Here is a 23,261-nt window from a genome sequence, read left to right as displayed (position 1 = left end):
ATTGACAAAAAAAAAATAGACACAGTGATATTTTCTATAAGAAGAAAAACTAGGACTAACAAATGAAAAATATTTTTTTTTTGTTGTTGTTATATTCTAAACAATAGTCTTCTCGAAGAAACCATACTACAATTATGGGTAAGATGAGAGGAGTTAGAAATCAGTTCATAACTTCAATTCAATCAATGCCTGAATCTTAATGCATTACCTCCAAATCATCATTATTTTATAAAATAGTACAATCGATAAAACGTTCACATCCAAATCAAACTTATTAAAACGTAAATTTGAACAATATTGAAAGCTAAAATTAAACACTATGATCTTTTCTAGAAAGAAAAATATGTTAAATAATCATAATTTTTACTTCAAAAATATGACTGAGAATCATAATTGTCTACTTTTAAAATAGAGACACCAATTTTGTGAATTAATAAAAATAGAGAGATAAAAACTAAAATAAATTTTTTAATGAATATATAAGACAATTTTTTACTGGTTTCCAACTTGGTCACATTTATTACTACCTTTTTTTATTAAAATACTTTATAATTTTATTTATTGAGCGTTAAATATGTTTTGAACTTATATCAAATTTCAAAATTTAATTTGTAGTTCCTATATAATACTTTTTTCATTTTTTATTTCTAAAATATCTTTCGTCAACACTTTGATTGTAGCTATTAAAACTTAACTTAGGTGGCTAATAAAAGTCCATGTGACACTTCTGATGTAATTTTTTTCCACGATGTGAAAGATTTATAATTTATTAACCGATATTTTTCCATTAGTTTAATTACAATTTTATTATTTATAATTGAAATGATATTAAATATTGAGATCGAAGATTTTAAGATAAATAAAATTCAAATTCCCAATTCAATAGCATTATCATGGTTCCAGATATATCATGAAACTAATTCCAAACCTTAGAATTGTACACGACGATATTGAGAGTGGTGCATCCAATTAATGGTGAAAATTAATGAATTAAGAGATTAAAATTTTTGACAAAAATATTGTAGGGATTAAATTTTGAAGAAAATTATTTAAAAACCAAAAAAAAAATAACATTTTATAAAGATTAAAAATATATTTAATTTATACATTTATTTAACATTAAATATCTTTTATATTTAAATTTTAAAAACTTTTTAAGAATCTATGGATTATGAGAGTAACAATTTTTTATTGTCAAATCAAATATTATTATTTTTCTCTCGTTTTCATTTTCTTTTATTTCTTTCATCAATTAAATATAGTGTAAAGAAAATAAAGATTAATCTGTCCCATCTATTTTTGTCAGAAATAAAAAATGATCTTTATTTTTTATCTTTTTCAAACTAAATTGAATCTTACATTTTTGTTCAAGCACTAAAATGGACTTTACTCTTTTCTTATGAAATAGATTTCACCCACAGTTTTATATTATTATTTTTTAATAATATTAATATATTTTAATACAATTTATTATATTATATCTTAAGAAATTATCGAGATAGAAAACCATTAAATTGATGATATATAATTGTTATATTATATTTTAAAAAATTGTCGAGATAGAAGACCATTAAACCGATGATATGTAATTTATTACTCAAGATTGATTATATCTTTAATGTATATAATTACGATGATATCTAATATGTTAGTTACCTATTTTATGAAATGATGATATCTATTTAGCACTAGCTAAATAGGGAAAACACTCCCATTGTAAATGTTCTTACTAAGTTCATAAATCAACCAAAATATATGAATTGGATCATTTTGATACCTTAAAGAAAACAAATCATATTTGATACTTTGACAAATCATATTGATAGTTTAAAGAAAACGATTCATATAGAACAGAAAAAACTTATCATCTTATTAATTTTTAGATCACGTAACTTTTTGTCTCATAATAGGTTCATGTATTCTTGATTAGTATCTTATTATATAAACAACTACCTTCTTTTAACAAGGACTTGTATTTTGATATTTTGGTTCAATGTATGAAATACTATCTTAGATAATGGATATTATATTTATAACTATTTCCTAGCTATAAAATTACAATTCATATTATAATATATATTTAATGAAAATTTTGGTATGTTTTCAGATTCAAACAATTTTACATAATAAATAAATCAAAATTCATATTCATATATTAACTAGTGTAATTGACTCGTATAAACTATAAAGTACATGTTAGTTTTCACTTATAAGAATAAATACAATTTTTTTATGATGTAAAATTATATATATATTTGTATAAAATAATAAACAAAATAAAATATCTAACGAAGGAGTCGGATCGGCCACAATATAGTGAACTAAACTTCAAAAAATTTATGAATTCATTTAGTTATTTGCAATGGCTAAAACATGTTTTAGTGCAATCTCTTTATATGTGTTTACTTATTAATGTTCATCTCAATTTTGTTATACTTTTATTTATACTACACCCAAAAAAAAAAAATTGATAGTTTTTAAATAAAAAATTTCAATGTGTTACTTCACTAAAATATTCATTTGTTGTAAACAAAATGATATATTTAATGTAATTAAAGTATCATCTCTACAAATATTTTATCGGTATATCATAATATGAATATATTATATGTCTACGTCTAGTATATTATTTTTTTGTTCTTAAAAGAAATGATAAATTCAATCATAATTAGCTTACACAACAATTCGAATCAAGTATAAGATATTCAACTTAACAATATATTGTTTTACTCTTAGTTTAAATTGAAAATATTTTTATTTGTATCTTATGTGTTGAAAATTTTCTCATGGTAAAACATAAAATAATTTATTTTTTGAAACACTCAATTTAGTAATTAGTTATTATAATCGTATGTAATTCAAACAAGTTGAACTATTCACTTTAGAAGTTACAATAAAATTAATGATATAAATATTTAAAATAATTAATTATTATTCATTTTTGATATTGATTATAATTTTATTTCATGTGTGAACTTATTAATAATAATATGGGATCAATAGTATATGATGTTAAATTTCTATAAAAATACATTTGATTGCAATGTATATTACAAAATATCGAATATAAATACTTATATTTATAATAACCATACAAAACAAGTTATACGGTATTATTAAAAAAAAAAAAATATGTATTAGTACTATATGAATATCTCAATCAATAATTTTCTCTAATTTATCAACGTGAATATTAGTATAATATTTATTAAAGTTGACTAAATTAAGAATTATGTTACATTTATCTATTCGATTTTGATCAAAATAATTAAATAAATTATTTCTATAATTAAAATTAAAATTTTAGTTACATACAAAGAATGTCATTTCAAAATAGAATTAAAAGATAAAACTAAAAATTAATATTATTAAATATAAAATATAATCAAACTCCTTCTTATAAATATATTATTCAACAATTGATAATTTAATTATAAAATACTAAAATACTTAATTTTCAATTGTATCGAATAAGTAATACGATACAAACACAATGCACATATATGCTATTAATTTTTTTGGACTCATGTATGCTATATTAATTGTAAGGGAATAAAAATGAGTTGTAATTTTTTACGCAACAAAAATGAGTTCTAAAATTGTGAAAGAAAACATTTGTATAGAAAAGTTAAAATTTTATTTCGATGTGTAGTATAGATGACTATAAAGAAATTCATAATTTATATTTGTGATTTTAAAAAAAAATAATCATTAAATTTTTTTTCTCTACGAAGTTTTTATCATTAAATTTGCGGCGGTCAATCTTCGTTCAAAATTTTGTGAGACGCATATGATGAATTCTCTAATTTCAATCAAAATTTCTCTATATGTAAGAATTCAAGATTAACTCTTAATTATTTTAAGATCGAATCAAGAAATAAGATGAGTTAAAGTGAATTTTATTATGAAAAATTTTAAATTATATAATGGCATTTTAGTAAAATTAATATTTTTTTAGATATTTTAGAATAAAAATAATTTATTAAATTAATATAAACTATTTTATATAATTTTTTTATTGCTAATTAAGTCAATCAATTTATTATTTGTTGAGATAATATTAATTTTCGATAAGATTTTATTAATTTTATATTTAAAAATATGATAAGATGATAGTTTTTTTTATCAACCAAATAATATTTTTGAAAGTATTTTTATTAAGTAAATTTTTAATTTAATTTAAGGCTTAAAGTGATTATTTTAGTACTTTAGCCTTGGGCCGACCGTGAACTAATTGCTTAAGAGATTCAAGTCTCTTACCGATTTATATGGCCCCAATTTAACCAATTGATTTTGCTCAAATGATAAATGACTAATCATCGATTATATTTTCTTATATTTCAAACAAACTATGAATACCAAGACATTCTCCCTTACAATTGGAGGTGTGGATAAAATTGAAAAGAAAAGAAAAAAACTCCTTGACTACTTTGTTTTTTTTTTTTTTTAATATAGATGATATACTATAATTATTATCAGAAAATCACCTATAAAATATTATGTTCGATCCGAACATTTTATTAAAATTAGAATTTAAGAACAATATTTTAATATAAAACATACAAATATTTTCTTTTTGTACAAAGAAAAAATTATTCTCTATTTTTTTTTAATTTATAAAAGCACATAAAAATATTTTCTTTTTGTACAAAGAAAAAATTGTTCTCCTTTTCTATTTATTTATAAAAGCCATTTAGAAATCAATCACATTGGATAGATAGGTGGGAATATGTTAGGCCATACCAGACTAATAAAATAATAACCAACAAGTTTGCAATGCAACAATCTTCATGTCTCATTTTTATCTCTAAGTAAATCAATTATTTTTCTAACAAATTAATTTTTAAAAAATCTTAAACAAATACCCTTTAAACTCTCATGAAAAATAAACTATAAGTAAAAATTGGGTCTTAATAAAAAAAATCCTCATACACATATCAATCGTGATACTCTGTCTATACCACATACCAATTTACATGATGTTGTACGATATTTATTATTCACATACCAATACCAATATATATATATATATTAAATAAAAAATAATTTTTCTAACAAAATAATTTTAAAAAATTTTGAAACAAACACTATTTGAATCCTAAAAAATGATTTTTTGTTTAAAAGAATAGATTTTTTCTTAAAAAAAAAAGTATCAATTATTATCTCTTAAACAAATCATCCCAAACAAACTTATATTTAATCATAATATATATATAATGATAACAAATAAACAATTAACGTTTCTAAACTTTATATATATATAAAGATAACACATAAATAATATTAATTTTAAAAATAATAATAATGATTTTTATCGGTTGGGATGGGTATCATCTATTTAAATAATTAGGATTTAAAAATAGTCTATTCTCATATTTAAATATCATTATAAATTTGTTTTTGCGAAACGTAGTTTCAATATTAAGACACATTTATTTTTAAGCATAAATAACAATAAATACAAATGATTATCACCAGTAGTAATATAATGACCAAGGCACAAACAAGTCTTATGCCTTTTATGAAATTGTGTGAGAACAATATTAACTATTTGTCTTATTTTCGAATCAAACAATCCTTTAACACATTGTTTTATAAATTCGAAACATGATTTGATCAAAATTAGAATAAAAATATTAATCAAATAGTAATAAAATTTAAAAATATAAGGGAAAAAACTTTGTATAGAAAATTTAAAATGGCTTGTTTGGTCATTATTTTTAGAAATTAATATAATAATTGAGTAAAGAAAAATATATAAAAATACGATATTTACTAATTTAATCCTAATTTAAAAGGAAAAACCATCCCTTAACAATTTTTGTTTAATAACAATATTTCCTTATGTAAAAAAAATAAATAAAATAACATTTCATTGATAAAATTCATTTTTAAATATTCTATTCTACATTCATTATTCGTACAAACACGATTTTGAATTTTTTTATAATTATTTTTCTGTTACTCATATATAAAGATAACACATAAATAATATTAATTTTAAAAATAATAATAATGATTTTTATCGGTTGGGATGGGTATCATCTATTTAAATAATTAGGATTTAAAAATAGTCTATTCTCATATTTAAATATCATTATAAATTTGTTTTTGCGAAACGTAGTTTCAATATTAAGACACATTTATTTTTAAGCATAAATAACAATAAATACAAATGATTATCACCAGTAGTAATATAATGACCAAGGCACAAACAAGTCTTATGCCTTTTATGAAATTGTGTGAGAACAATATTAACTATTTGTCTTATTTTCGAATCAAACAATCCTTTAACACATTGTTTTATAAATTCGAAACATGATTTGATCAAAATTAGAATAAAAATATTAATCAAATAGTAATAAAATTTAAAAATATAAGGGAAAAAACTTTGTATAGAAAATTTAAAATGGCTTGTTTGGTCATTATTTTTAGAAATTAATATAATAATTGAGTAAAGAAAAATATATAAAAATACGATATTTACTAATTTAATCCTAATTTAAAAGGAAAAACCATCCCTTAACAATTTTTGTTTAATAACAATATTTCCTTATGTAAAAAAAATAAATAAAATAACATTTCATTGATAAAATTCATTTTTAAATATTCTATTCTACATTCATTATTCGTACAAACACGATTTTGAATTTTTTTATAATTATTTTTCTGTTACTCAATTAAAAAAACAGTATATATATATATATATAATATGTTAGTTTTTTCATTAAATAAATAATTATTTTTAAAGAGTTTATCATCAAAACATATCCATACACTAAACATAGAAAAGTATTAGGACGGTGGAGTTTTAAATTCATAATATCTTTATAATATTTAAAAAAAATTCTTTAAAATAATTTTAAATTATCCTTAAATTTTAATTCAACACATACATTGCACATTAGATACTATTTTGAATCAAATATTTTGCCGTTATAAGTAAGTTTCTGATTGTCAACTATTAAAAAAAAAAATCATATTCGAAAGGTTTGGTTGTATACATATCAAAACTTTTGTGCGTGGCAAATTGGGTATCTTACCATTAAATACGCATTAATAATAAAGCATAAATACGGATCCGCGATTATTAATTAAATTAATGAGCAACGGCATAAAAAAAACGAAATGGTTTAAGACAGTATTAACGGGACCCATAACCATAACCATTATCATAATTCATAACCGATGTTCTTCTCACCTCTATTTCTACGCCTTCTCTTCCTTCTTCTTCCTCACATTTCAAATTCAATTTAAATTTCAATCAGCAACATAGTAATGGCATTCTCTCACACTTTTTTCACAGTATTACGCGTGTGTGATTAATCTTAATCATACCATAATAACCTAACATGTACACTAACAAAAACAACACCGTTTAGTTTTTTTATTTTATTTTTCCATTTCTTACAATTAGTGTTGTGTATTATATTACTTTTAATTTTCGGTAGCACGCACGCTTTAACGCTAAGATTGGGTGTTGTGTCAAAATCTATTGTTAGCACCCCCCAGATGATGCAGATGCAGACTCTGGGTTCGCTTTGTTTGTTCGTTTTTCTTCATCATCACTCTGTTCTCTCTTTATATCACAAGTTTCTTCGATTTTCCCTTCGTTTTGTTCTCTTCATGGATTTACCTTCCACCTTCAATTTCCTCACACAAGCCAGTGAACTTGGTTGTGGTTTCGTTCTCCTTGGTTATTTCTCTCGTCTTTTCAATTTCGTTGGTCTTGTTTTGATCTTCGGTATTTGTCTCAAGATTCTGCGTTTTTCTGATACACCCATCTTTTGGAATCCAACAAAGGTTCATAATTTGGATACCCAATTGAAATCACCTGCGAAATGTGATGATGGGGTAGTGGCTTCCGAGGAGAAAGAGAGGGATGAGAATTTGGAAGATGAGGTGTTTGATGTAATGTCGCTCAGAAATTTGGTGAAAATGGAGAGACAGAGATACCATGCTGCGTGTGCGGAGATTGAGAAAGAACGTTTGGCGGCTTCCACGGCTGCGGAGGAGGCAATGGCAATGATCTTGAGGTTGCAGAATGAGAAGAGTTCGGTCGAGATTCAAGCCAATCAGTTTCGGAGGATGGTGGAGGAGAGGCAAGAGTATGATCAGGAAGTGATCGAATCATTGAGGTGGAATGTTGTGCAACATGAGTCTCAGAAGAGCTTTTTGGAGGAACAGTTGGGGATTTATAAGGAGAAACTGAGGGAATTTATGAATGATGACGAAATTGAGCTACTTGAAGGGGCTGATTTCACTAGGGAGTTTTGTAATTTCTCTGTTGAATATGATGATGCTTCTTAGAATCCCATCCACACTAGGTGAAAGTTGTTGTCTCATCTATCTCAAGCTTGCTAAATGGAATTATGCCTTTTGCATCATTTTACTTCCATCCCCCAATGTAAATTGTATTTATCCATCAATGCATTTGAATTAGCTAATAACTATTCTGATATAATAAGTTTGTATCTTTTGTCAAGGTGGAATTGGTTTCAAGTAATCCAACTTTCATTTCAGGCTTACTACATTAATCTTGTGAATGAATCTCATGAAGCTTTTGACATTGCAAGCATCTGATTATGGTTTTAGGCTGGTAACTCTGTGGACATATGATAACAGTGCCTTTTTTTTGTATAGTTGTTTTTAATGGTTTTTTATTGTTGTAAATTAGCCTCAACATTATGGTTTATTAATTTGTTTATGTATCCTTTGGGGGAATTTCATTGTGCTTTTGATTAAATTTGGACTTTTTATTCCTCCAAATTAAGCTTCTTCGGAGACTCAACCTGTGATTCTGTACTGTGTAGGGTAGTAGGATACATATTCTATGGTTCTTTATGAACTTCTATGCTGTGAACATTTTCTTCTGTTGTGTATATCTCTTTGTTGAAGAATGTTGGATCTTCCTCCAAGCATGATTGAATGACATGTAATTGCGAAATTCGCAGATGTCAATTCAGCTGGTATGAAAGGGTTCTCCTTTTCGTGTTGCCAATAGGCGAAGAAACTCACACTGTGTGCATCTCTTTTTTGTGACTATAATGTCTCTTAATCTGATGCAATGTCCATTAATTTTGCGAAGTTTCTGATTATACACCATTTTTTCCTTCTTATGTTTCTATTTCCAATTCTCACTTTGTATGATATTCATAGATTTATGTTAAAGCAACATAACGATTAAGAACAGTTAGGTGATTGGTAATAGTCGTTCACTTTAGAACAATGATTTTAGATCACATCTGCATATTAAGTTTGAATTGATTGACAATATAAAAAACTTTTGCAGTGATAATGGATATAAATTAAATTCATTCATCAAATAAGTAAGTTGGTTTGTAGAGAATTAGTTGTCATGAAAACACAACGTAGAGGTTGATCAAATGGACCACTAGTGGTGCTTTGTATCGTATAGGACAGGCAATACACATTGGAAACGGAAAGTGACCTTTCCTCAAGTCATTCACTCCCCCAAAATCTTGATGGTTTAGCTTGAGTTAAATTGATAACAACTTCCAAGTATCCATAAACTTGAATTCATTTTAATTTTAAACCAAGTTTTTTTATATTACATGTTCAAATTATCAAATGAAGAGACTATATGTTCCAAGATGTATATGCATTTATTAATTGGGCTATTTAGTATTGTTTTTTTTCTTCTTCCAAATTTTAGACTCTTGAATCTTGAGTTGATACTTAACTTAGTGTACATGACACATAAATGTAAGTTGACATAGAATTTAATTGAGTGAAAAGACAAATTGGTTTTTTAAATTATAGGCGTCACTCAAATTAATCGTTGAATTTTGTAAATTGAAAAATACATTGTTGAAATTGTAAAATAGGAATTAAAAATGTCGATACTCAATTTTTTATTGTTAGAGATTGTGATGTGAGATGTTAATTGAATATTCGAGTCTCCACATAGATATCATATCAACGCCATCACAACGCGAACTAATTTTCCTATGAAATTTATATATTGTCATAATTGCTAATGTGGCCCTTAACTTAATTTCAAGTTCATTCTTTTGTCTTTTTTATTTTATTTAGTTTTTTACTTAATTTTAAGTACCAATTTGATCCTTTGTGTTTTAAAATGTCAACAATGTTATCATATTTTTTACAAAAATTCAAAAAACTCATCAAAATTTTCAAACAAAACCCATGAAATTAGTTATCATCTTCAATATAATACAAATTTCATCAAATTCAGAACTCAAATATTCAAATAAACTCATATTTTCATTCTTTATTTGATGAATTTGATATTGTTGGAGATATAAATATTAGTTTATTTGAATATTTGAGTTATGAATATTAGTTTCTTGAAATTGGTATTGAATTGTATGAGTTTTGTTTGAAGATTTTGATGAATTTTATAAGTTTTTTTAAATAAATAATAACATTGTTAATATTTTAAGATATAAATGATCAAATTATTACTTAAAATTAAATAAAAGACTAAATCTAGAAGAAAAAGAAAAAAATAAATTATTCAAGTGTTACCTGAAATTAAATTAAGGGATTGCAAGAGCAATTATGCCTTTATATATTTCATGGATTAATTTGTCTATAATTAATCAATATATGATCACAAATACTCATAAATTTACCTTTGATAATTAAGTGCATGTTTGGTTTCAATTTTTGAGAGGCAAAAATTAATTATGGAGTTGTAAAATTGATTTTGATGTCGAGCAAAATTAATTTTGTCTCTAAAATTGATTCTAACTTGAAGTTAACATATGTATATTTTGAATCTAAACGTGATTTTTACACTAAAATTTATTAGTAAATTCACTTTTACTTAAATATATATAAATATAAATCATTTTACATCTGATTCACTTTTAATTAAAATCAATTTTAGTCTACAAAATCAAATGCATACTAAATTTTATCGACAAATTTATTTTTGACAAAATAATATTGATTTAAAATCATCGTGAATAAGTCACATATTCAATTACAATATCATATTAAAATTTATAACGACAAAAATTTACGCCTAATTATTTTAATTAATATTTTATGGTGTAAGATATCTAATTGTCAATCCACAAAATTCATTTCATAGACCAATCTACTTTGTTCAATAGACTGGGTTTGGAAAAGAAGCAAAGACACTAATGTTGGTTGATGAAATGTGTGTTTGGAATAGAAGCAAAGCAAAACGTGGTGACACCACATAAGCAAACCCGTGATGTGAATGAATTCTCTCAATAATTTTCATTGATGTTTTCTTATTTTCTGTTTAATTGGAAGGCGGAGATTTTTCCTAAACGAAAGAATAAAATTTAAATGGACTCTTATATTACACGAGAGGATCCAATTCGTGACAAATGACAATATATTGTCATATAGAAGTTCATGAACACATATCCAAACATGCATCTACCACACTAAAAGCATGTATCCACTTAGTATCACCTAAGTTATTTTTTATTTATTTTTTTATTAATGGAAATAAAAATATAAACAGAATAGACATTGTCACATTCTAAAAAACTTACACTAAATCTGGACTTATAAATTATTTACCAACAAAGATATTAACAAAATTTTAATTCTTAATTCGTTTAAAAATTAATAATATTGTCATTAATTTTTTTCCTACTTTTTAGCTCTTCAAAGATATAGCAATCTTATAGAAACTCTCCATGTTTGTGTTGTTTGTTTTGATGAAGACATTAAAAAATTTACAATAAAGAAAATTCACATAAATTTAATTGCTTTAGTTAGACTCTCTTTATTCACAATTCACATGTTCCAAATTCGAATTTAGACCCTCTAGTTGAGTGCAAGTTTTTTTAATATTTCATCTAAAAATAAAAAATAATAATAAATTTTATGATAAAGAAATTATTCTTGAATATACATTATCCATAATTCCAAATAATAAATTTTGTAAATGAAGGATATTATTCTTTAATATTTTTGAAAGAAATTATGTTGTAAGTAAATTATTCTTGAAAACCCTTATTTAAATAAAGAAATTATTTTTTATTCTTTTATAATTTATTTTACTATAGATTATTTTTTTACTCAACTTTTAGATTAAATTTGGCTTAATTGTAATTTTGGTATCTTATTTACATCAATTTGTAAAATTGGTCTATCTATTTTAAAATTCATCAATTTTGGTCATTCACTTGGATATTTTAACTTAAAATTGGTGATACGACATTTTAAATTATGCGACATAAAATCTCATGACGTAGAACTATTTAAATGCATTAATTATTTATACGTTATCAATTAAATTATAAAAATAAATAATCGAAGTTTTTATAGCATTTTATCGCAATTTTATGAGTATTAATTATTCAACATCATCATATCATATATCACATCGTTTAAAATATGTCAGATTAGCATATTATACTTAAAAAAAAACCGAGAGATGGATCAATACTATTGAATTCTAAATTAGGGTGACAAATTTTACAAATTGGTGAAAATTAGAGATTAAAATTGCAATTAAACCATTAAACTTTAAACATAAAGTAACTGTTAGTTGAATTTTAAATATTTTAGGTGCCATTTCTACTATTATTAGCCCAACTTCAATTGATCAATGTCCAATTATTTCATATTCAATAACCAACTTCCTCTCCCCATATTAACATTCCATTGCACAAACTATTGGATAACAATACACATTAGCTTAACATTAGGATTAGTGGTTTAGTTTCTACCTTAACCATTTTATTTTGACCCTGTCTAAAGCCACCCTTCAAAGTTCAAACATTCTGGTTTTGGTTTGCTAGAAACTACTCAATCTAATAATCTCTTGCCTCAATGCGGCTGAATCCATTGCATTTTTTTAATCTTTGTAGTTTCATGGTTTCCCTCACTTGTTCTATATCAAGCCAATGACCACGCTCGGCGTAAATCATATTCAACAACGTGTAATTAGCAGCATTATTCGGTTCTGATCTTATAAGCTCGGGTGATAGTATTTCTGCAATGTCTAGTCTTCCATGAAGCTTACAAGCCGATACGAGGGAGCTCCATATTCTTGCACTCGGTTTCATAGGCATCGTTCGCAGTATTTCCAAAGCGTCTTCAAGCTTCCCTGACCTTCCAAGAAGATCTATTAGGCATGCATAATGCTCTATAGTGATTGGAATTTCACAATCTGCATTTACTTCATCAAATACTTGTTTTCCCTCAGTGACGAGGCCAGCATGATTACAAGCAGATAAAACTGCAAGGAAAGTAACTGCATCAGGCGTCACTCCTCTCTCTTTCATTTCATAAAAAAGTTGTAAAGCTTGTTCTCCACATCCATGAAGGCCATAGGCACTGATCAAACTACTCCAAGTAACAGAATCTCTATTCGGCGTTTCTAGGAATATCTTGAGAGAATCGTCTAGACAACCACATTTAGCATACATATTTATTAGTGCATTGCACACAAAGATGCTAAAATCAAGTCCAAATTTTAAGATATAGCAATGGACTCCACTACCATGCTTTAATGAAGATAAGTTTGTGCATGCAGATATCACTGCCAATAAAGTTACATAGTTTGGTTCAGTTTCCTCAGTCCTCATCTTATTAAAAAGCTTCAAAGCTTTGACGCTTTCGCCTCTTCGAGAATAGCTCCCTATGATTGAACTCCACAGCACCACATCTCTTAAACTAGACCTTTCAAAAATTAGCTCAGCAAAGTGCAGTGATTCTCCACATTGACAATACACGTTTATGAGAGCTGATGAAAAGCTATGGCATGAATTGAACCCGTGACGGAAGCCATACCCGTGAATCTCCTTTCCATACTTAGCAAAGCCTGGCCTTTCACAAGCTGCTAAAAGTGCAATCAATGTTACTCTATTTGGCTTAACTCCCTCAACCTGCATTTCTCTAAAGCATTCAAAAGCTACATCATAATCTTGATTAGCAGTGCAACCAGAAATCGCAGCCGTCCATGAAACCTCATTTCTCACCTCCATCCCATCAAACACACTTAAAGCCATCAAAGATTCACCACACCTAAAATAGAAATCCACAAAAGCTGTTGACAGAAAAACTGAATGTTGAATTTGTATCCTCCCATCAACAACAACAAGACCATGAATCTGTCTTCCTTTCCTCGAACCCGAACCCATTTTCCTCCCACACATGGACACCATGCTAGCTAACAATTCCGGCTTGGGAAGAAAACCAAGAAAGTACAAATCTTTCAACGTTTGATAAGCTTCTAAAAAACACCCATTTTGCAAATAAGCATTGATCATCGAGTTCCATGTAATAGAGTCTCTGTGAGGCATTGTATCAAACACTTGGCGTGCCGATCGGATATCCGAAAATCTAGCATACATGGAGATGATGGAATTGGAGACAAGTGGGTCGGAATGGAAGCCCGTGATGAGAGCTAAGCAATGAAGCTGTTGACCAAAGGCATGAGAGTGAGTATAGGAACATGCTTTGATGACTGATGGAAGAACACAAAGGATGGAACTGAAATGGTGACCAGTAAAATGGAGTTGTGTGAAAAATTCAAGTGTTTGGTGATAAAGAGCATTTGAAACCAAGGTTTTGATATGATCTGAAGGGGATTGTGTGGGGACCACAGTAGATGAGAGTCGTCTAGTGAAGAATGACATGTAATTGAATGGAAGAGGATTCAAATTCAGAGTCATTGCGTTTTGTGTGTGTATGTGTGGCCACTTCATTTCTGGTACAACATTTTTAAGATTCATATGATATGATATGATAGAATCGTACCATTATTATCAACGTTGTTATTCCTATATTTTGATATAAATTTGAGATTTTTATATAAATATAACATCTTGTTAATATACTAGTACAACATCATGGATTACAAATGCTGATTTTTATAAACAATTTTAATATATTTGATTTAAAATTTAGACGAAATACACAAACTTTTGTCAATCCAAATTTGCTTATATTTAATGACATAAAAGAGTAAATTAATTCACTAAAAAAATAATGAAAGTTAATAGTAGTAACTTTATGCATCCCTTATTCCAAGATTAATTGCCCTGTCTTTTACTTTGCACTATATCACCCTAATAATTTGCATAAAACACAAAAAGCACAGAAAAAACACCCAAATAACTCTCAACTTGTAACTAATTAAGAGCTAGAAACTAGTTCCACCAAAGTCTTGAAATCCTGTGCTGCTTTACCTTGTGGTCCAGCTGCATCAAGCACAGTCCTCTTCACCTTTTGAGCCTTTTCTCTCATCTTATTCCCTTCTTCCCTCACCAAAATCTGATTCAAACTCTTCACCAATCCATTTTTAGTAAACACTCCCCCCTCAATCCTCATACCAATCTCCCAAACATCTTCAACCATTCTTCCAGTCATCCCATGATCTCCAAAAAATGGCCTGCAAATCATAGGCACCCCATTTGAAATACTCTCAAAAACAGAATTACATCCACAGTGAGTCACAAACACTCCAACAGAATCATGTCCCAAAACTTGAGCTTGAGGTGCCCAAGAAACAATTTTTCCACAATCACTAGTCCTCTCAAGAAACCCATTTGGAAGAAGTCCTTTCAAATGATCCTTAAGAGACCAAAGAAATGGAAATCCACTTTCTTCCAATGCTTCTGCCACTGCAATAAGTTCATTTGGTGGTGGTGTCACCACAGTTCCAAAACTAACATAAACAACTGATCTATCTTTCTGTTTGTCCAACCATGACAAACAACCAGTCTCATCACTCTCAGAAGGTGGCAAAGGTGGTAAAGGTAGTGAAAAAGTGAGAAAACCAACATAAAGCAGACACTTTAACTTTGATCTCATATCTTCAACAAACAAAGGTGGATCTAATTCCTCAAAGAAGTTCATAACCACTGCCTTAGCTTGAGGTAACACTTTGCCTAATAAAGCAAGTGTCTTCGAAAATAGTGGCTCATCTTCACCACCATCTGTTACATCTTGAGGCAAATCTCCAACTCTCATGTTAGATAAACCAGGAAGAATATCCAAAACTCTATCTTTTTCATTGTTTTCAGCGATATTTTGGCGTATCAAATCAGTGTAGAAATGTGCAGAGAGAGAGCATGACAAAGGAGGCCAAATTGGAATCCATGGAACGTTTAGTTTTTGAGCTAAAAAGAATGAAGGAACAACAAAAGCATCAGAAATTATGCATGTGACTCTCTGTTTTGTATATGCAACTGCTAAATCTATTCCCTTTTGAAGATTTTGATGACCAGCTTGAAGAAAAAGGTTCAATTTTTCAGTTGGGTTGGAACCAAGTACATGACCCTTTGGAACACCATCATCAATACTAAAAGGTTTGATGTTATTGGGGATGTTGGGTTTTGAGAAAAGAGGTTTATTGGATTGTTGGGTTCCAATGAATGAGAAAAGTGTGTTTGGTGATGCATGTGCTAGTTTGAGTACAAGGTTTAAGAGAGGAACAGGATGGCTTCCAAAGGGAAAAACATAAACTGCGACATGTTTTATGTGATCCGATGAGATTGTCATGATGTTGGGAATATGAGAGTGGAGATGGTAGCTGCAATGAACAACAAAGTCGATTATTGAGATTTGAGAGTTGCGACTTGTGAGCCTTATACTACTTTTGCAGCTACTCTGCACTTAATTACCTGCTTATGCATGGGGACACGTATATAGTCGTACGTAGGTGTCACTCTACTTACTATTCAATAAATCAATTCATTAAAGTAGTATAGAGGGTCTTTTTTTTTCAATACCCTCTTTTTGAAAAAAAAACACCAAAATATCTCATTTGAAAAAAATATACTAAAATGTCATTTTTTTTTTAAAATCAAAGTGGAAAGTCGCCATTTGGAACTCGGACTTCCTTAAGGAAGTCGCCATTCCAAATGGCTACTTGTAAGTAAAGAAAAAAAAAAAGGGACATTTTGGTATATTTTTTCAAATGGGGTATTTTGGTGTGTTTTTTTTTTCAAAAAGAGGGTATTGAAAAAAAAAACCTAGTATAGATCGTTGTGGTGTGAATTATTCACAATATTGTATAAATTTTATTAAATTTATTTTTACTATCATTCGTCTTTAAATAGAAGTACTCGTTTCGTTTGATAAAAACAATTTGTTTCTAAATATAAATTAATTTTCAAATATCTAGATTAATACAGTATTTAAGAATATGAAAAGTCAAAATTAAATATATGTGTACAAATTAAAATGATATTTTAGGTATATAAATTCAAATAACAGAAAAAAATATCATTTTACCGTTATACGGTGGTAGATGCACTAGTGACCGAAGACGTACCGTTATACTTAACTAACTGTTGTGGAGTGGCGAGTGCAACTACCGGTTAGTATTGATAATTTACATAAGATAGTTGCATGTGTAACTTCTCCCACCCCTCACTCTCCACGTCGCACTCACGCCTTCACATAATTATCCATGCACCATTCATTCAATATTTAACATTTAAAAAATGTTTTATGTAAGAAAGAAAAATAGAGTAAGTGACTATATATATATATATATTAATGATACGATAGAAAGAATAATAAAAATAAATCAAATGTATAAAAACTAGAAATATTCAAATTAAAAGGATCTCTAAATTTTCCTTGAAGAATCATTTCTCATTAAGTGCAGTTGTTGTCACGTGGAGTTCTAACTCCCGCACATTGCTTTGGCTTGTTAATAGTTAGTTAGATAGATGCAAAGAAAAAACAAAACTACAATCAAAAGATGAGATCATAATACGAGTAATCATGTTAATTACAATACAAGTGTTCTCATTTTTGTATTAAAAAACATTTTTTTAAAATTTTATTTGATTGATCTAATTTTTAGAAGTGAAATTGTTTTTAAGAATCACTTTTAAATAGAAAGTCATTTACTTAATAATATTGGATGACACAACCACATTAGTGTATTTTTCAGTTTAATGAAAATTTTCAAGTTCTAACACTAAAAATGGAACGGTGTTAAAAAATTTGGAAAAAATAATTGTTATATATAGTTTATTCAAAACTAAAAACATCATTTCTTTTATTTCACTAAACGAAAAAGATAACCATCAACAAAATTTGTATTTTTATTTTTAAAAAAGATGAAATCATTGATAAAGATAACCATCAAAAGAATTTTTATTTTTATTTTTTAAAAAAAGGACATCATCGAGACACATTTTGTCATCTTTGAGAGAACGAGATAAGGAGAACATGACTAATATCTCTCAAATTTATAAGCGACGAACCACATAAATAAAGAATTTGAAAGGACCCATAACTGATATGTAACATATGTTGAAGTTACTTGAAACTGAGAAATATATTTTTTGGAGTAGGACTCATGAAGACTTCAACATTGTGAAGGACATGTTTTAGAGGCATTCAGATTCCACAACTTTTTTGAATATGTCTCGTCTTGTATTGACCATGGATAACGCCTACAAAATCAATAAGTATATCTTACCATTGTTTGAAATTGTTGGTGTAACTTCAACTGAGTTAACATCAAATATTGTTGCATTTGCTTACATAGATTGTGAGCGTCAAGAAAATATTTGTTGGACATTGAAGAAGTTAAAAGATTTGTTTGTTTCTAATAACTCATTTCTCATGTGATCATGACTAACAGATAACTTGTTTTAATGAATGCAATTAAATTTGTATTTTCATCTTCAACAAATTTACTTTGTCAACTTCATATCAACAAAAATGTTGGAGGCAAATGCAAACAATATATATTGAAGAAGGATATGCAGGAACCTATTCTAGATTTGTGAAGAAAAATTGTTTATTGTTATGAAGAGAAAGAGTACGAGCAACTTTTGCAAAGGTTTGAGCAATCATGTGTCAATAATATTATTTTATTTGACTACATCAGAGACACATGGTTGACTTGTCACAGAGAAAGATTTCTTGAAGTATAGACCAATGGAATATTGCATCTAGAAAATACTACGATTAACAGATATGTCATTAAAACTTTGCATTTTGTTTTATATTTATACATGTTTAAGATTAAACATGCATGTTTGATAGACTTTTTATTGAAATAATATCAAACCTTTTATATGTTTCAATATTAGAGTTGGGTATGCTCATTAGTTATTGAAGAGATTTTTGGAACACAATAAAAGAGATTTTTGTAAGGCATGAGATGATATGAATGAGATGTTGAAATTGCAATTATTAAGTTAAAAGGGTCATTTGAGACAAGTAAGGGTCGCAAAGAGCATATACACAACAATCTATTTTATGATAATTTGATTTCGGTTGTAAATAGGAAAATGTTAGCTGATATTGTTGATGAATACAAGATAGTCAGCTATGTTGATAACGACAAATTCGTATGTCGTTGTATACGTAAAAACTCTCATAGATTACCTTGTGCATATGATTTGACACAATACAAGTTGAAAGGTGTTCCAATTTCATTGGATGTTGTTCATATACATTGAAGAAAATTAACCATGAATAATGGTCCATAGGAAGAAGAGTTAGAAAATGATTTAGAGTTGGACATTAAATCATATATGAATATAAGTTGGAAAACACTTAATGTTGCAAGGAGGAAATTGAATAGCAAATTGTGTGAAATAGCATATCCATAGACAACATCAATGTGTGCACCACCAAATAAGATCAAAACAAATGACGGTGTGAAGAGGAAAAAAGGTAAAAAGCCGAAGGAATTTGACGTATATCAAAACTCTTCATTTATTGAGTATGTCGATGCATTTTATTATGATAATGCAAGTACTCAAGTTTCTCAGCAAGGACTCACGAAAGCATCTCAACAAGTCTCCCAGCAAATATTCAAACAATCCTCTCAACAAGCACCCAAACAAATCTTACAACAACCTATGATGAGTGAAGTTATAAAATCTTTGGACGAATTTCCTCCTCTAACTTAGTAGGTCACAAAGTATGCAACTCCATTCTGTAGTATGCAACATCCCCAAATGTTTGTTTAGAAGTCTATCGAAACATTTGTGACAGTGAAGATATAAACTCATTTATACTCTACTTACAGATATTAGGGAAATGCTCATAAATTAATGTCTGTAAATAATTAAAAAGTACAAATAATTAAATAAGCATATTATCAATTAACAATATAATAAGGATAAAAAAGATATATAAAAGTACCTGGAATAGAGATAAATATCATGTGATCTGCTTCTTTGCTTACATGGTACCATCTCTAAAATATTCATACAAAACAATAAGAACAGTGGGTCCTCATGCTCATTTGTCACAAATATCAATGTCTTGAAAAAGGAATAAATATTTTGCATTAAGGGTAAAAATATTGTTAGCTAGTATGGTATACTCTACCAAATGAAGTAGGTATGTTCGTGATGCACAGTCAAATCGTTCTTCACAAAGTTTCTTAAAAAATACAGCTTTCAACCACTCAAAACTATATTAAACATCTCTATTGATTCAAGTTTCATTCACGTCTTCATCCTCGTCAACTCCCAATAACTCAACGGCAACAAAAATGGTCAAATCTTTATTCACATTAGCGGGAGGTGTGAAAAACTTTCCATAACACGATATTCTCAAAAGACCCCTAACATTGTCAATAGTAATAGCCATTTCACCAAATGACATGTGAAATTAGTTAATCTATGTGTGTCATCTCTCAGCAAAACCAAATATGAGATTACTATTGATTATGTGTAAACTACATCGTTGTAGAGAACGTAATCCATATATAGTAATCCATTGATCTATCTGAGTAGGAAATATATTTCTGATATCAATGAATTTATCTTGTTTTTTTGTCATTTGTAACAACTTTCAAGACACATCTATCATATTTAATTAAAACTACACGCAATAAATTATACAATTAGTTAATGTACTATATACTAAACAATTTCACTATTGAAATAATTAATTAATTTTTTTTTCTTCGGTTTATCTTCTCTTTTTCAATTAGTACATTCTATCATTTTACATTTATCAGCAAATCAAATTAAACTCTAATGAGTTTCTAATGCCAGTGAATCAATAAATCAACTATTTCAAACATATTGAGTTCCTAAAATCGGTCATGTAATAAACTATACGATAAATATATTAAACCATACATACTATGTTATACTATATGATGTAATAAAATAAATTATTTACTAACATGATCATTCCACACGCTAACTGCAATGTGGTACTCATAATTCTTAAGGACGGAAAGATCGAAAGGACCTACAAAAAATAGAGGTTGTTCAAGTTATTGATGTTGATGCATGTTATCTTGGTGTTGCTCATGCTCCTCTTGATCATGTTGTATAAGATGCTCAAATGCAAGATCATGTTGCTCCTATTGCTCAAACTCATGTTGAATATAATAATTCTCCTCTTGTTGCATCTCTTTGTTCCTCTTTCTTCTGTTTTCAACGACGGGGTTGAACTCGACACAGTGTTTTTCACTCATCTAGTTTTTACTGGAAAAAAATTTAAATAAACAAAATTGAAAAAAAAAAACCTCACCCGAAAAGTTCATGAACGAAATTTCTGTTAGTTATATTTCAATACTAGAAATTTCAAAAATGAAAATTTCAATTGAAAAAAACTATCAATATTTTAAATATACGATTGAAACTAACTCCTAGAAATTTCATTTATGAAATTGCCGATATTGAAATATAACTACTAGAAACTTCGTTCCTGAAATTTCCAATTAGAGAAATTCAAAGAAAAAAAATAACTTTTTCAGAAATTTTGGAATGTGGTGGTATGATCAAAATATTTATATTTATTTTAGTTTTTATTATTCACTTAAGGTATTTTAGTAAATTAAGTGATAAAAATTATAAATGGGGGATATAAGTCCAATTGTGGAGATACAAAATCCAATTCTCTTGAAGGAGACTTCATGACTAGTATATACTGGACCAACAAAAAAAGTATATGGTTTTTGTCAACTAAAGACGATTCTTTAAGGCTACAAACATTTGTTTTCTCTCTTTGGGCCAGTGGGTCTCCCTCCTGGCCTTGCTTCTGTTGGGAATGAGATTTTATTCGTCCAAAATAAAAAGGCTTCAAACAACTCATGTTTTGTAGTATCAACATAATAAGAGTATAGTTCAATGAAAACAGTACTAATACTAAACAAAAACGATTCCCTTGTGTAGGTGTGACAAATTTTGATCTCCAAATTTAGAGACATTAAAATGTGAATTATTTAATAAACTCCTAAATCAGTCGACTCAATTTGAAGATAGCCAGTAACATAGTGTTAAATTGTCTCCCAAGGACACAATGACCTATGAAATTCTAGTATTGCACTTCTTAATTGATTTTGCCACCTTCAGAGTATAAAACAAGTAGTGGCCCATGTACCAAATCCCCAATCCTTACTGATACCACAATCAATTTGACCCTTTACAAAAAATTTAAACTAAAAAATAACTCGAGACTAGCCAACTCTTTGAAAAAAAATTATAAGTAAATGAAACATTTGTCAATTTTTCTAATAGATGAAATGGTATAATTAGTACAAGAAACTCACATATAATTGCGAAGTTTTAGTGTCGAACTCGGGACATATGTCAATATTTTATCAATTGAGTTGTGACTTAAGGGTAAATCATTTGTCATTATATTAATGTGTCGTTTGAGTAATGAACGGTAATAATATATTCAAGTTGATTTTTAAAACGTGTTGTTTAGATTATTTTCGTCTTTAAAGTGTTTATTCGTAGAAACGAAGGAGTTTATGATAAATTGGTTGGACTCAAATAATTAAAGAGATTTTTAAGAGAATCATATTATGCATCCCATAGTTGTACTTGCTACCTCCAAGACACATGAAAACATAATTTTACCATTTTAATCATTTATAATAAGTTTCAAACTTGATAATTTCAGAAAATTCAAAATTTTGAAATAAGGATTAGATTTTAAAAATTTGGAAAGTTCCGAAAATTTTCAAATCTGAAAAGTTTCGAAAGTTTCCAAATAAATAAAGTGTTGAAAGTTTTGAATTGTTTGAAAATTTTAGAAATTAAATTTCGAATATTTTGAAAATTTTATGTTTCGGAACTTTGATATTTTCGAGTGCCACTTACTTTTAATTTTGAAGATTTTAAAAGTTTCGAAGGTTAAAATAATTTTTCTAAAGTTTCAATGAGAGAAAAAATAAAAAGTTAAAAAAATTAATAATTAAAAAGATAAAATTATATTTTCACATTGATTAGAAGATAACATATTTAAGTGTAGAGGTGCACACTACAATCATATTTTTTAACTCACAAAGATCTAGAAGCTAACTTGGAGCAAGAAAGGAAGATTAT

The 23,261-nt window shown here is 27.6% G+C and overlaps 3 protein-coding genes across 3 annotated transcripts; 1 reads left to right on the top strand and 2 right to left on the bottom strand.

Annotated features, from left to right (window-relative positions):
* The first annotated feature begins 7,159 nt into the window (after nt 1–7,159).
* Nucleotides 7,160–8,569, top strand: LOC101498868 (uncharacterized). Its single transcript, XM_004485562.4, has one exon. It carries the CDS (start codon nt 7,513–7,515, stop codon nt 8,308–8,310), a length of 798 nt encoding a protein of 265 aa, XP_004485619.1. The 5' UTR covers nt 7,160–7,512; the 3' UTR covers nt 8,311–8,569.
* Nucleotides 8,570–12,576: 4,007 nt separating this feature from the next.
* LOC101498525 (pentatricopeptide repeat-containing protein At4g31070, mitochondrial) lies at nt 12,577–14,774 on the bottom strand. The gene has a single exon (XM_004485561.4). The coding sequence runs from the start codon at nt 14,712–14,714 to the stop codon at nt 12,789–12,791; it is 1,926 nt and encodes a 641-aa protein (XP_004485618.2). The 5' UTR covers nt 14,715–14,774; the 3' UTR covers nt 12,577–12,788.
* Nucleotides 14,775–14,971: 197 nt separating this feature from the next.
* UGT78K3 (anthocyanidin 3-O-glucosyltransferase 7) lies at nt 14,972–16,596 on the bottom strand. Its single transcript, XM_004485560.4, has one exon. It carries the CDS (start codon nt 16,483–16,485, stop codon nt 15,118–15,120), a length of 1,368 nt encoding a protein of 455 aa, XP_004485617.1. The 5' UTR covers nt 16,486–16,596; the 3' UTR covers nt 14,972–15,117.
* Nucleotides 16,597–23,261: the final 6,665 nt, after the last annotated feature.

This window comes from Cicer arietinum, chromosome 1, assembly GCF_000331145.2.
Source record: "Cicer arietinum cultivar CDC Frontier isolate Library 1 chromosome 1, Cicar.CDCFrontier_v2.0, whole genome shotgun sequence".
Taxonomy (NCBI): Eukaryota; Viridiplantae; Streptophyta; class Magnoliopsida; order Fabales; family Fabaceae; genus Cicer; species Cicer arietinum.
This window is presented reverse-complemented; position numbering and strand designations above follow the sequence as displayed.

Excerpts from the sequence above, each read along its gene's own strand:
- LOC101498868 (XM_004485562.4), top strand. The coding sequence starts at position 7,513 with ATGATGCAGATGCAGACTCTGGGTTCGCTTTGTTTGTTCGTTTTTCTT.
- LOC101498525 (XM_004485561.4), bottom strand. The coding sequence starts at position 14,714 with ATGAATCTTAAAAATGTTGTACCAGAAATGAAGTGGCCACACATACAC.
- UGT78K3 (XM_004485560.4), bottom strand. The coding sequence starts at position 16,485 with ATGACAATCTCATCGGATCACATAAAACATGTCGCAGTTTATGTTTTT.